The sequence below is a fragment of the Heteronotia binoei genome, chromosome 21, assembly GCF_032191835.1.
Source record: "Heteronotia binoei isolate CCM8104 ecotype False Entrance Well chromosome 21, APGP_CSIRO_Hbin_v1, whole genome shotgun sequence".
Classification (NCBI taxonomy): domain Eukaryota; kingdom Metazoa; phylum Chordata; class Lepidosauria; order Squamata; family Gekkonidae; genus Heteronotia; species Heteronotia binoei.
Window position 1 is genome coordinate 172,463,833 of NC_083243.1, and position 15,733 is coordinate 172,479,565.

The following is a 15,733-nucleotide window of genomic DNA, read 5'->3' on the forward strand; positions in this document are numbered from 1 at the left end:
TTGGCTCCCCCTCCCCATTCTTGAGGGTGGAGTGTAAGAGGATTTTGTGAGTTGTTCTTAAGTCCCCACACGCTTGAGTCTTCAAACAGTGCCCATCTCAGAGACACTCATCTGTCCCATGCCACGCAAGCATTCCGGGAAGGCGGAGGGCCCAGCCAAGGGCAAAACAGAGGAAGGGGAGGAAGAAGGTGAGCCTAAGGGCAGCAAAGCCCTTGGCTCTGAATCACGGCAAAACTCCCTATCTGTGCGTAGGCACAGTAAGAAAGCCCAGGCTGACCCCCATGCAGCTGCTATCAAGACCTACTCACCATTCCTCAACACTGTTTTTGGCAAGGTGAGTCTAGGAGAGGAAGGGGGAAGCAGGGGTGCTGAGTGATAAAATACATAGTGCGGGACAGGGAAGAAGAAGCATACTAAGAAACAATAGTAGTGAACATTGGCCAGACAGAACCAGTACAGAGTACCAGCAAAATAATATGTAAAGTTTCATGAGGGGACAGGGAGTGGACGGGCAGTGTCATCTCTACGCTCAGACAGTGTCCAACTGTAACATTAAAGTAGGCCTTGCAGATTTAACTTGCAGAAGGCTTCTTTCTGGGATTGAACAGTTTTCTCCCATCTTTGCAGTGTAAATGACACACATACATATCTGATTCAAATTCTGATTTGGTGTGAAAATATATGATACATGGAGAGGTTTGCAGTTCCCTGAAGTGTTTTGTTTTACAGAAACTGAAGCTGTAATTTACAGCTGGAGCTGTAATTTAAAGTGGGGAGACTAGTATATAGTGATACAGATATTAAACTCTGTCTTCCTGCGGTGCTTTCTCACTCAAAATTGTCACCCTTCCAAGGTGTGCTTACTCCAACTGGAGAAAAATTGGCAGCTAGTTCTCCCTTCAGTCACCAATGTTGCCCTCCTCTTTGTTTCAGGTTCTTTTTCATTTCTTAAAGTGTCAAATGCACCTTTAGTTATCTAGTTCGCTCACTGCCTTATATTTTAAATTATGAAAATGCTCTGGAAGGGGAGAGGGAAAGTTGGGTTTGTGACCTTGTTTGCCCCAGGCAATCAGCATTAAGCTTAAGTTGCATAGGTTGTGGTTCTGCAACAAAAACTCATAGAGCCAGTTTTTGCCTCCTGCAAGTAAAACTGATTTAAATCATGTACACAGAGGGTTTTACTGCTCAAATGTTATGGCTCTTCACAGTTTTGGAGGACCAATGAGGCACTGAAGAGCTTCTTGTGTAATTTTCACTTGATCTGCTCCATAGGCAAGACATGGATGAACTTCTAGGAAGCAGATCAAAGTGGGGTGGATAATAACTTCAGAGGAGTTGATTCATGATTTGAACAGTTACTTGGGAGTACTCATGGACCTAGCCTTGCTATTTGAAAAGCCAATTGGCACAGTGGCTAAAGTGCTTTCTCTCAGTTGCATCTGTTTTAGTAACTCTCCTTTCTTGACTTGGGCTGCTTCCATATAGAAGTGATTCTCTGTGTAACTCTCATTGCTGCTGCAAATGTAAAGGCATTAGCAGTTAGAACAGAGCATTCACCTGGCAGTTTCCAGTGCGCTTTCCTTGCATTTACCTTCCATGGTTGCCGCCCCCCACCCAGGACTTTTTCAGGCTTAAAAAAATTAGTGATAGCCATATTACTTTAGTTTTATAATGATGTATTGCAATAATGTTCTAGCTCCCAGCTTTCATTTTTAAAAGTCTATAGTTTTTTTGGTAGCCAGGTTACAAGGACAAACAAGCAGCCAGTACCATTCTCATTATAATTCCTCAATCCCCAATGGTTAGTAATTTACATATTTTTAAAAAATAAAGTTGGGAACTAGTACATTGTTGCAGTAGACTGGTATCACACTGTGACTTTACAGTGATATTCCTCCACCCCCCCCCCCCCCAAAAAAAAAGACTGGAAAAAAGCCAGCCAGAGAAGGAATGGTCATGCAAGCACTGAGATATTCAAAATGGCATCAGTGAGACAGGACTGGAAAAAATGTGCACATTCCTATCCACATGATATCCAAAAGCACAATTTTTCTGAAAATATCTTATCAAACCAACATTAGGAAAGTTCACAGCAGAGAAAACACAGAAATGTGATGAATAGAGGATGATGTTGTATAGATGCTCCAGAAAACTGCTGTTGTAAGAAAGCCAAGAAGCAAAACTTCTGTGCAGAAATAGCCTCAATTGACCTAGCCACAATCCATGCTTTTGCATGAGCCTTGGGATTGCTAGACCTGTTGTCCACTGGCTTAGATGACCCTGGAATAAACACAGTCCACACACCTGGGGAACAGAATTGTATATGTGTTAATTGTTAATTTATTTTATCATATTACTTCCTCTCCACTATCTTCCTTGCCCCAACCAATAACCATCCTGAACTGCTTTTAGATCTAGAAGTCCCATATGCTTGTTTCCTAGCAGTATAGGCAGAATTGGTACCAGTTTTCCCCCCTACATATGTAATAAGTAGCATATTTTTGGAGTGGAGGATGCATTTGTATTCACTTGAACTCTGAGCAGCAGAGAGATGGCACAGGGCCTATAGAGATTACTCCTCAGTCTTCTCCAACATCCTGACACCTGTATGATTAACTCATATAAATAGCTCAGGACTTATGTCCTGCTGGGAGGTCAGAAAATCCCATTAGTGGGAGCAGTGGCAGGAGGTGGGGGGGGGGAGATGAAGGACTGGTGAACGCATAGCCTAAACTCTGAGGGTTTCATAAGGCTTTCACTTCTTGGGAGTGAGTGCTGGGGCTCCCAACAAAGGGTACTGAGATCAGGTGGCCCCAAAATTCTTCAGGTTTTAGTTAAAACCAGGAAGTGTCCTGCTTCTGTTTATGCCAGAATGGCAGAGAAAGGCCCTGCAGAGCTGTGTTGACCTACAATCCTTTTAATCTAAACTTTGTCAAGTTAATTTGGGAAGCAATTTCTCACTGCATTGAGAACACATGTAAAAGCCTTATGTCCCTTGTTCTTGGTCCGTTCATGATGAAAGCTTCCCTGCATTAAATCAGCTTCTTTCAAGCATGTAGCCTGGGACGAATCTCCCTAATAGCAATTGGCCTGCATGGAAAGATAGGCTCCATCTACTGCATTCTTAAATAGGTCAAAACTTATTTTGTTTGGACAGATTCCCCCCCCCCCCCATTATTCTTTTTTTCTGCTACTCATTTTAAGACGTTGCTTAAAAAGTTCCAAAAACTACTTTCAGAAGAGCAGTGCATACATATGTACATACCAGTTTTTAGCTAGGGATTCTGGTGACTGGTTATGATCCAGTCTCTGGCTGGGGAATTTTCTGACCCTGGAAAAGATGGGGCTTTATTTTCTGATTTGTGGTAGCTAGATCTGCTCATGTTTTCCCCTCTTCTGGTGATGACAGAGTAAGGGAGGGGGGCGCGGAGGGATGTTGCAAAGGCAGTTTTTCCATGCTGTGGTTTTAAAAGATCTTCTGTATTTTAATAGCCTGTATTTAATTTGTTAAAATCTTAAGAGTCCTCAGAGCAGTATAATTTTCTTAGACAACTTAATTGTAAATGGGGTTTGTTTTGTTTATTCATAAGGAAATAGAATAAATGCTTGTGTTTTAATCAAAACATTAAAATTATCCTTATGTAATAAGCTTTATGTAATAAAGAAGCTCTGTGGCGCAGTGGTAAGCTGCAGTACTGCAGTCCAAGCTCTGCTCGTGACCTGAGTTCGATCCTGGTGGAAGCTGGGTTCAGGTAGCCGGCTCAAGGTTGACTCAACCTTCAATCCTTCCGAGGTCAGTAAAATGAGTATCCAGCATGCTGGAAGTAAAGTGTAGATGACTGGGGAAGGCAATGACAAAACACCCCATAAAAAGTCTGCCATGAAACATTGTGATGCGATGTCACCCCAGAGTCACAAATGACTGGTGCTTGCACAGGGGACTACCTTTACCTTTAATATGTTTCTGCATAATAGCAAATTTTGAATATTAATTATATTGAAACAAATCTTAAATGGCAAATATATTACCTAAAATTCATAACATCTGATTTGACATGTAAGATGGTGAAAATTATATGTGGGGAAGGGATTGAAATCAGGTATTTAATTGATGAAGAAGACTGCATAATCTGAAAAAGGAGTGAAAGATTTTTATATATGTTAAAACAGAGGCAGAATTTTTCAACTACATTAAAAGTATGAAAGCCTAAATATGTGTTGTTGTCTCCCAAATTACGTATGTTCTCTACATAACTGGTAAGGTTGTAAAATTAAATTAAAATGTAAGAGCTTGGAATATAGAAGGACTTTTTTAGTGTCTGTTTTTGTGTGTTAATCTTTCAATCCTATGTACATTTATTTAGGAGTAAGCCCCATTGAACTTTGTAGGGCTTACTCCAGTGTAGGCATTCAGAGAGGCTATGGCTCAGTGGTAGAGGATCTTCTTGGCACACAGATGGTTCCAGTTTCAAACCCTGGCATCTAGAGTTAGAAAGAACCAGGCAGTAGGTGATATGAAAGACCTCTATCTGAGATCCAGGAGAGGCACTGACAGACTGAGTAGGCAAAACTTATGAACTGATGGTCTGATTCAGTATAAGAGAGCTTCATATGAAGATATGAAGCTCTCTTATAAAGCTCTCTTCATTTAGCCTGAAGAGGCGGTGGCTGAGAGGTGATATGATCACCATCTTCAAGTACTTGAAGGGCTGTCATATAGAGGATGGTGTGGAATTGTTTTCTGTGGGCCGGGAAGGCCAGAACCAATGGGTTGAAATTAAATCAAAAGAGTTTCTGGCTCAACATTAGGAAGAACTTCCTGACTGTTAGAGCAATTCCTCAGTGGAAAAGGCTTCCTCGGGAGGTGGTGGGCTCTCCTTACTTGGAGGTTTTTAAACAGAGGCTAGATGGCCATCTGACAGCAGTGAAGATCCTGTGAATTTAGGGGGAGGTGTTTGTGAGTTTCCTGCATTGTGCAGGGGTTGGACTTGATGACCCTAGAGGTCCCTTCCAACTCTATGATTCTATATACATAAGATTGCCTGCAAGCAGGGCTTTTTTTGTAGCAGGAACTCCTTTGCATATTAGGCTACACCCCCCCTGATGTAGCCAATCCTCCAAGAGTTTACAGGGCTTTTATTACAGGGCCTACTGTAAGTTCCAGGAGGATTGGCTCCGTCAGGGGGGTGTAGCCTAATATACAAAGGCATTCCTGCTACAAAAAAAGCCCTGCCTGCAAGGTTTGTGCTCAAAAAATTTGGAATGGTACTTAACCGAAAAAGGGAAAACCAATTTATGGATAAGCTAGCCCATGAAATAATGCAACATTATGCATATGTAGGCTTGCCTATCCCCAGGTCCCAGCGGGGGTTCTTCCACTTTCCCAGGCTCCTTCCCGCCCCCGTCAGCTGGCTGGCGGGGGGAAGCCCCGCACCCAAAACCACCATGTGACTTTCCCCCTCCAGAGGCTCCAGTCTCAGATTGGAAAGGCTTCCTCTTGGGATGGGGTGGCTGTGTTACTTGGATGAAGTTGGCTGCAACTCATGAGTAGAAAGGCCAATCCCTCACTTCAGAGTCGCCACAAAGGGGGGGGGAGGAGAACGTCTGCTGAGCACTTCATTATTCCCTATGTGGAGATCGATTCTTATAGGGTATAATGGAAAATTGATCTGGAGGTTTCGGGGGCTCTGGGGGAGCTGTTTTTTGAGGTAGAGGCACCAGATTTTCAGTATAGTATCTAGTGCCTCTCTCCAAAGTACCCCCCCAAGTTTCAAAATGATTGGACCAGGGGGTCCAATTCTGTGAGCCCCAAAAGAAGGTTCCCCTATCCTTCATTATTTCCTATGGAAGGAAGACATTTAAAAAGGTGTGCTGTCCCTTTAAATGTGATGGCCAGAACTCCCTTGGAGTTCAATTATTCTTGTCACACCCTTGTTCCTGGCTCCACCCCCAAAGTCTCCTGGCTCCACCCCCAAAGTCCCCAGATATTTCTTGAATTGGACTTACCAACCCTCTGCATATGATTAGGCAGATGTATAACATGATGACAATAAAATGAAACTTCTGAGGGTGTTTGGATATCCTGGTGTCTTTTCTGCAGTGCTCAAACAGGAGAATGCACAGTTCAACATTGTATACATTTTGAAGTAAATCTGATTTTTAGAAAATAAGCAATATCTTTAAAATAAGATATATGACACAGAAGAAAACTGTAGATACCAGTGTCTGGTCTGAGGTAATTCATGATATGTGGACACTGAAACTTTTATCTGTTGTGAAGATCTTATCTCCTAATTCATCCCTTGTGCTGTATGGATAAAGAAACTTAAGAACAGAAACAAAGACATTAATGTCACATGGAAATTTTCGCCTCTAATGCTTTATTCCTTTAACTCTGCCACTCTAGTAGCTCCAGATGTGGTAAAGAGAGGCCATATGCAAGGAACCTGTGCCCTGGGTCTAATCTCCGGTTGTCCTTTTTTGTTTCCAGGAGAGGGATCTTTCTGCAGAGGAGCTGGATGGTGAGTTGGCATTTTTGTGGCAAGATGATGGAGGAGAATGTAGGTGGGAGATAAGTGAACCTAGTTTCTCACAGTAAGGTAGCAAAAGGGCTTTTTACTAACCCAATCACTGTTTCCAGTAGCCCTCAGATGGGTTTCTGCTGTCCATTTTAGAAGCTTTGTTCTAGAGCCACGGGAACCAGCAAAATGTATGAATCAAAGTCAAATCTTTGTTTATCTTAGGATTGCCAGCTCTGGGTTGGGAAATACTTGGAGATTTGGAGGATGGAGGATGAAAAAAGGCGGGGCTTGTAGAGGGAATTCAGTGGGATATAATGCCATAGAGTCCACCATCCAAAGCAGCCATTTTCTCCAGGTGAACCCATCTCTGTCACCTGGAGATCAGTTGATTCCCAGGAAGTCTCCAGCCATCACCTGGAGGTTGGCAACTCTAGTTTATCTGGATAAGCCTTCACATTCATAACAAAAAAAAATCTGTAAATATAAGAGATGGTTTGCTTACAAATACTGGTTTTATCTCTGATTTACTTTCAAGATGGGGATTTCTGCTGGCTTTTTAAAGCTCCTTGTTGCACATCAACTCTTCCTGTTTCCAGCATCAGCAGAGTGCCTTCAATTCAGAGGCTTCAAAAGTGGACAGACACCCAGATGCCTCCCCCTCTCTCCCACTCTGTTGGTTTTTATGGCATGCTGTCATCAAGCTGCTTTAAGATTTTTTGGGCGGCATTAACTCAGCAGATGCTGAGGCATGCTGGTGGGCCAGTGCTTCTGACAAATGGTTAAGCAGCTTGATGACCAGACAAAACCTCCTGTGAGGCACATGGGGTCGCTGGACTGTAATTTACTTGCATCCATTCCAGATTGATGGTTTTTAACTCTTGTGTTACTCACCTGGTATCTCCCAGGCCCCCCACCAGAAAAACCCTAGTAACATCTATTTTTTGCAACACTGTACCTAGGGTTGCTAGCCTCAAAGTGAGAGCTGGTGGTCTCCTGGAACTACAACTGATCTCCAGGTACAGATACCAGTTCTCCTAGAGAAAATGGCTGCTTTGGAGGGTGGATTCTATAGCATTATACCCCACTGAGGTCCCTCTCCTCCCCAGATCTCCAGGAATTTCCCACCCTGAGGTTGGCAACCCTAAATCTTGCACCTTTGATTGCTGTTCTGTGTGAGTACTACCATTCTAATCCGTGTTGATTGTTCTTTAGCCATTGCCAGAGGATCGATGGCCAATGAAGTGTGTAATAGTTTCAGGACAGCAGGTGACAGTGTCTACAAGGCTGATGGTTTCATTTAGGGTTGCTGCTTTTTACTGTTGTCAAACACCAGCTTTCTGTGCACACATTGCATCAGTGGGGCAAGATGAGTAAAGCTGTCAAGCAGCTTATTGAAACCACACAGTACAATCATTGGAATCAACTGACAGTGTTTATCGTTAATTATTAAAATAATTAAGGGTTGGAAAACAAGCCACTCATGGCTTAAATGACCATCAAAACATAAGGGCAGCCTTGCTGCATCAATACAATGGTCCAACTAGTCCAGCATCCTGTTTCACACAGTGGCCTACTATTATCCATGATTACCCTACACTGCAATTGAATTTTTAGAATTTTTATAACAAGCGCAATAGTTAAGGACTAAATCTTACTAAAATAGGTTGCCTGCCCTTGTTAGTGTGAAGATCAGTCTTGGATGTCCAGCAACATTTTTAAAAAGTAAATTCTAGAGTAGTCCCTGCCTGGTGGTATTGTTGTTTATTGCTGTTATGTGCCCTTCTGGAGTTGTAGAAGAAGATATTGGATTTATATCCCACCCTCCACTCTGAATCTCAGAGCGGCCTACAATCTCCTTTAGCTTCCTCCCCCACAACAAACACCCTGTGAGATGGGTGGGGCTGAGAGGGCTCTCACAGCAGCTGCCCTTTCAAGGACAGAGGCTCAGAGCGGCCTACAATCTCCTTTCCCTTCCTCCCCCAAAACAGACACCCTGTGAGGTGGGTGGGGCTGGAGAGGGCTCTCACAGCAGCTGCCCTTTCAAGGACAGAGGCTCAGAGCGGCCTACAATCTCCTTTACCTTCCTCCCCCACAACAGACACCCTGTGAGGTGGGTGGGGCTGGAGAGGGCTCTCACAGCAGCTGCCCTTTCAAGGACAGAGGCTCAGAGTGGCCTACAATCTCCTTTCCCTTCCTCCCCCACAACAGACACCCTGTGAGGTGGGTGGGGCTGGAGAGGGTTCTCACGGCAGCTGCCCTTTCAAGGACAACCTCTACCAGAGCTATGGCTGACCCAAGGCCATTCCAGCAGGTGCAAGTGGAGGAGTGGGGAATCAAACCCGGTTCTCCCAGATAAGAGTCCGCACACTTAACCACTACACCAAACTGGCTCTTCGAATGTAAGTAAGGCACTTAAGGCAATCTGTTCCCCACTTCTGTAAAATGACTTTGGGTGTCTCCTGACAGAACTGCTAAAGGCCTTCAAGGAGTTTGACACTGATGAGGATGGCTACATCAGTTACAAGGATCTGGGGGAGTGTATGCGGAACATGGGGTACATGCCCACTGAGATGGAGCTTATTGAGATCTCCCAACACATCAAAATGCGCAGTGAGTTTGATGTAGCATACATTCTCTTTTCCTCCGACTCTCACCTCCAAAACCAGTCTCAGAAAGTGCCAGCCAATCCCACACAACCCATAGGCTTCCAACTTAATTTTGCTCCTGTTTCAGAATGGTGTAGACTTCCATGGTTCTGTTTCTTTACATATATTGTATTTTATTTACTTCATTTATATTCCATTTTTCTCCCCAATGGGGATCCAAAGCAGCTTACATCATTCTCCTAACCTTCATTTTATCCTTGCATCAATAACCTTGTGAGGGAGGCTCTGCTGAGAGTGTGTAACTGGCCCAAGGTCACCCAGCAAGCTTCTTTGACAGAGTGAGGATTCAAACTTAGGACTCACAGATCCTAGTTCTGCATTCTAACCACTGTGCCACACTCTCTATTTATCAAAGAAGTGCCTTATTTTGAGATACTTTCTTTCTCATTAAGGACACCTTTTAACAATATTGCTGGCGTTCTCCCATTTTTTATTCGCCTGCTGTTCCTCCAGAACATTTGATTATGGAATGCACCCCCGTTTAATCCTCATAATGACCCTGTGAGTAGGTTAGGCTAAGGGACAGCAACCTTACCAAGGTCATGGGCAGCCCAATCCAGAGATAAGGGGCAGCTGGCCACGGCGTAGCTGCCACGGCATTAGTAGACTTCCTGATGACTTTGGCACGCTGGAGCATGGGGAGGAGAGAGGCGTAGCTTGCCATGAGGAAGATGGTCACAATGGCAACGCCACTGGTGGAGGCACAGAAGGGAGGTGGAGGCAGCCAGAGGGGAGGGCCAGCCCACCCACCCCCATTGGCCAGTCCTGGCACATGCGCCATGGCTCATGACAGCCAGGGATGGGGAGAGGCGGCCCCAGAGAGGCTGATAGCTATCTCCAACCCGCCCCCAAACAGAGACCGGAGCCAATGATGGGCAGACCATCACAGGCAAAGGAGAGACGGCTCACCAACACGGGGAGGGAACAGGAGTGAGGCTGGGCATGCGCGCATGAGAAGCCTGGCTTGGTGGCGAGGTGGGGGTGGGACCACGAAGAAGCCATCAATCCCCTCACACCCTCCCGCTGTTAGAGACTCTGCCAATGGCAGGCAGACAAGCAGAAAGTACCAAGTGCAGTGTGGCGGCTCATAGACCGCCCCCCCCCCAAACCAAGTCTGCCCACCCTCCCAGGCATTCCCTCAGAGAGGCCACTGATGGAGGGCGGTGGGTTGCCCAGGGAACGTGCAGCAGATGCCAAGCGGGATAGACAACAGAAGGCACAGCTCAGACTTTATTTTTCCAGAACAGAGTGCAGCAGTCTCCCTGGTGTGCACTGGGCAGTCTCGCTGTGGGCGGGGCTCCATTCTGAGCGGTGGGCAGAAACAGCTGAGGGAGTGGGGGGGTGGAGCGGCACACGCTGAAACCTCTGTGATGGAGTCCCACCTGCAAAACGGAGATAGAGATCAGGAGCACCTGCAGGAGCGGCAGCTGGAAGAGCGGGCTGTGTTTCAGCTGGGCGCTCTCTTAAAGGGACAATCTCTGACCCACCTCCTTGCAACGGGGTGGCCACCACACACACACACACCGTGCCCTGCCACGGCAGAGAGCAGACCAAGGGAAGGGAGCAGGCTGCAGCAGAGGGGAGCGGGGTCAGCAAATGCCCCCTGCTGGAGCCCTCTGCCTGGTTCAAGTGCCAGTATGCTCGCACACCGAGTGGTCAAGAGCAAGGGGAGGGGGAGGTTGGGGGGGGGGCAGTGGAACTTACTCAGCCATGGGCGACAGTCCTCATATGCAGAGCCTCCGGGAGCCTGGAACCTGTGAAGACCCAGAAACAAGAGCAGTTAGCCCCAGGGGAGAGATCTCTCTCTCCCCCTCGCAAGTCAAAGATACTGTCAAAGCAACCACAAGGTGCAAAACCCATCACCAACATGCCTGCCATTCCCTCACTCTAAGTCCGTAAGGCCAGGAGCTCGCCGGCAGAACTTCCCGCCATGCGCTTCTTTCCCTAAGAACTGAGTTGTGCGAGGCCAGAGCAGTAGTATTTCTAAGAGAGGGGAGACCGCGATTGGGTGCTGGGGAGGGGGCTCGTCAGCCCGAGATGCGAGGGGATTTGCGAGGCAATTGCACCGCTCTCTAAGGGGTTTCCGAGCTTTCACACTGACAGCACCGACCTTTGTTTTTGGTTTCAACAAGTGCCTATGGGGCATGCCGCCATTTTTGCAGGTGTAAAGTTGCACCTCTCCGTGTGTGTGTGTGTGTCATGGACCAAAGTGCTCAGGAAGCTGCCTAAACCCGTCCGTCCCCCCAACTCCACCCCCTCCTCCGCCTGGACGCCACGCTCCGCCTCACTTCCACCCGCGTTCGGGCGCAGCCCTCAGGCGGCGCTGCTCAGGTGGCCCCCCACCCACATACTTCCCCTCCGCTCTGGCTGCGCCGGTTGTATGTCAGTGCAAACCCTTCCTACGCCCACGTACGAGCTCGTCTGCTTCCAAAAGACTTTCCGCCCCCACCCCCCACCCCGAATTGTGCTCTTAGTGAGTTCCATGACTAAACCCTGACTATCCTGTCTTCAGTGGTCAAATATTGTACCCCCAGGACCACTAGAGGCTGGGAAACCAGCATGGGGAAGGGATGGCTGAATTCTGTTCTCTATGTGCACCGCAAGTGTGATCCAAATTGAGTGCTACACACGTAGGAATTGAGAAGAGACTTTTCAGCCTGTGTACTCCATGTAACTCTAAGTTAAATCTCCTAGTAGAGGGTGGATGGAATTTTAGTTCTTGAGCACACTTGTGTAAATGTGTGTAAAGTACTATGTCATGTACAGCTTGCCATTTTACACATTGTAGCTGGGTAGATTCATTATGAAGTAAAGGAATGACAACATTATAGGACTATGAAGTATATGCACCATTCCCCTTTGCCCAACAGCAGCCCCTGAGGTTTCCAAAATGCTGATGCTGGAGGTTGTGGGGCTCCAATGGATGAAAAAGTCATGCCTCATTGGAGGGCACAGGGAGGAATAGGAAACAGGCAAAATCACCTTCCCCTTTGGTCCCCTGTATCCCATCCTCTCACATCACCTAGGACTGTAACATAATTCCCTGAAGTGTTCCTAATTTCAGTTAGCCTCTGTTCCCCTCCTTTGGCAAACTGACCCTTTCCTGTTTTCTTTTCTCCTAGTGGGAGGGCGTGTAGACTTTGAGGACTTTGTAGAGATGATGGGCCCAAAGATGCGTGAAGAGACCGCTCACATGGTGGGCGTGAGGGAGTTGAAAATCGCTTTCCGTGAGGTATTGTACAGTGGAAATGGATGGGAGGGATCCAGCGATTTGTGATTTCTTAACATTTCAAATATTTATATACTGCATCCTCAAATTAAAGTCAGTTGCTGTCGTTTAGAAGACATAAAATGCAAAAGGATGAAATAAAATATCCGGACAATAATATGAGACTGCAATAAAAGAACTGAAACAAAAGAACACACAATCTAAAATCCAGCATAAACAGTGGTTAAAATTAGAAGATGTTAATTAAGCAACGTCAACAGCATTGCACCTAAAACATTCATGTGTCATCCAAAGCATCTAAAGATAAGAAGTATTAAAAGTTAAATTAAAATGCTGGGCAGAACAAAGGAGTCTTAGTATGGGGCTGGAACACGGCCCAGCTCAGCTAAAGGGAAAATGGAAGCACTTTTCACAGGCCCCTATCCTTTACAGTAACATACTAATTTCTAAAGGCAGGGACCATAAAACAGGGCCTATGATGAACAAAATGCTTGGGCTGGTTCATTCATGAGCAGGTTATCCTTAAAATACCCTGATCCCAGGGTATTCAGGCTTTCACTAGAACCTAGAATTAACCTTGGAAGGGGGTACCTGTCGGTATAGAGCATGGGCAGAGTGCAGAAACAGGGAACAACCACCAGGTCGACGCGAGGAAAGAATCTGAGCCCCACACCAGCACCTAGTGTAAAATAGTGTATTTACAACTATATACAACAGACGTGGTGCGGTGATTAACATATACAATACTCAGGAACAAAGTGCTTCGCCAGGAACTCATTCTCACAAGAGAGAGATATTGTCTGGCACTGCACTCCATATATACAATGGTCAGCCAATCATAGCAGTCCACAAATATGCTGACTTGCAGCAGGCGCTTTCCCCAGATACAGTCCAGCTTCAACCAGCCTTCTTCCAAGGTTGCTCTGACCTGAGCTGTCAGAAGCTGTCACTGTAGATCCACCTGCTTTCACCATGCCGCATCCATGCTGTGGACTATGGACTCACATACTAACAGTACCAAGTAAAGTTTTTTATGCACTGGAGAAGTATGTTGCCTGAAATGGATATTTCTGCTGCATATTAGAACTTACTGAAGTTTCAGAACAGTCCTCAAGGGCTCCACATAGAGAATGCTACAGTAATCTAACCTGAGGGAGATCCTGGCATGAATCACTGTGCCCAGATCTCTCTTCTCAGTGAAGGACCTCAGCTTGCAAACCAGCCAAAGTTGGTAACAGAGAAGCTCTTGGTGTGTGAGCATTGTGATAATCTGCAATTATCTGATTACATATGTATGTGCTGTCAGGTCGCAACCAACTTATGGCGACTCCAGCAAGGGGCTTTCAAAGCAAATGAGAAGCAGAGGTGGTTCGCCATTGCCTTCCTAACCGCCAGTTTGGTGCAATGGTTAAGAGTGGCGGCCTCTGACCTGGAGAACCAGGTTTGATTCCCCACTCCTTCACAGGCAGCCAGCTAGGTAACCTTGGGTCAGTCACAGCTCTCTTGGAGCTCTCTCAGCCCTACATACCTCACAAGATGCTGGTTGTGGGGAGAGGAAGGGAAGGCAATTCTAAGCTGCTCCAAGACTCCTTCAGGTAATGAGAGTGCAGGCCCGAGAGTGCAAGCCGCCCGACGCTGTGGGCTGAGTGCTGACCGCGGGGACGGAGAACAGGAGAGCGGGAAAGCCTGGGGCTGAGTATCGGAGGCAGCTGTCGAGAACGTGAATCGGCCTTCGGAGGGGCGAGCGGCGGCCTTCTGACGAGTGGGGCCGAAGGTGTGAAGGCCTTGAAGAGCTCCGCGGCGGGTCTCCAGTACTGCTGTGGGAAGGGTGGGGCGAAGTACCAGGGTAGCTAGGCTACCAGTGGGATGATGGCCCCCCCCTCCCCTGATAATCGGAGACCATAGACAGAAGAACAAGAGCTGGGAGCAGGCTGAGACTGCCGATGAGACGAGGTGTGAGTGGAGGACGTTGGTGAAGAGGGAGAGGGTGAGACTAATTACAATTCAACTGCAGTTCTGGGTCCCTAGGGCGGTGGCTGCGCGGCAGCAGGGACACGGGGGGGGGGGGGCTAGTACCTCCCTGGGCCCCCGGTGTTGAGCAGAAGCTGCCTCGGGTTCTCAGACTGCACGATCCCCTTCCCTTGCTATCCCGCCACCACCCTCCAACAATACGAGCTATGCTCTCACACTGCTTAAGAACAAGAACTGAACTCTCTGCTTTTTGCTTGCCTTGCACCTTCCGATCACTACCGCACTTTAACAACATAAAGAGAAGAACTCTGTATTTAATTGCACCGTCACTTTGTAAACAACTGCACTTTGCCCTCCAATTCCATTGTTCTTAACTACCAATTTTTGTATAATAAGATAATTAACTATTTATTGGTCTTTTAACTAGTTTTTTTTTATTAGCTATGTTGTTATATTGCTGGCAAATTAACAAGAGATGAGGATTAGTGGTGGAGGTTTTTAATTAAGGAGCCAAGGGATTTACTAATTTAATTAATATTAGCTAAGGAGTTAGTGCGGGTTGGTTGAAGGACTTAAATTTGAGAATTAGTGGATTGGTAGTTGGCACTATTGACTGATTAGAACATAAGAACTAAAAGAGGGCATAGGTATTGTTACTGCAAGTTGTTGCACTGGTGTCCACCATAGAAGATGACTGGCCTGGGGATTCCGGTACTCCTGGGGAGGGGAAGGTATGACGGTGGGAACAGGCAGACGTATAGGCGAAGGGGGCCAAGACATGATGGTGCTCGGCCACCTTCCAGCCTGTGTCCCATCCCGATGGTGACAGGTAGTGTGGCCAGGCGAATTTATTCGCCTCCGTCACTGGTGTTATGTAATGCCAGGTCCATTAATAACAAGACCACGATCCTTAGGGATTTCCTGCTGGAGCAGGATGTGGACCTGGCATGCGTGACCGAGACCTGGGTGCGGGATGGGGAGACTGTGGCTCTCTCCCAGATGGCCCCCTCAGGATACTCGGTCTTTCACCAGTCCCGGACTAGCGGGTGGGGGGGAGGAGTGGCATTGCTCATACGAGAGGCTTACTCCTTTAGGGCTCTCCCGGCCCCAGAGATTCCAGGCGTGGAATGTGCCGGCCTGATGTGGGACGTTGGGGAGGGGTTGGCGATCTGGCTGGTGTACCAACCGCCTAACGCACCGGCTAGCGCCTTACCATCCCTGATGGAGGCTGAGGCGGGCTGGGCATTGGAGCACCCTAGGCTACTGGTCTTGGGTGACTTCAATGTTCATGCCGACGACGCGGCCTCCAGTCAGGCGTTGGACCTAGTGTCATCCATGGCAACACT

The 15,733-nt window shown here is 47.0% G+C and overlaps 1 protein-coding gene across 1 annotated transcript in view; it reads left to right on the plus strand.

Moving 5' to 3' along the window:
* The window catches only part of CABP4 (calcium binding protein 4), a 24,221-nt gene continuing 8,488 nt past the window's right edge, over positions 1 to 15,733 (plus strand). Inside the window, exons 1-4 of the mRNA XM_060262669.1 lie at positions 1 to 334; positions 6,491 to 6,521; positions 8,988 to 9,131; positions 12,310 to 12,419. Coding sequence (XP_060118652.1) covers positions 119 to 334; positions 6,491 to 6,521; positions 8,988 to 9,131; positions 12,310 to 12,419 — 501 coding nt within the window. The 5' untranslated portion in view covers positions 1 to 118. The remainder of the gene's footprint in view (positions 335 to 6,490; positions 6,522 to 8,987; positions 9,132 to 12,309; positions 12,420 to 15,733) is intronic.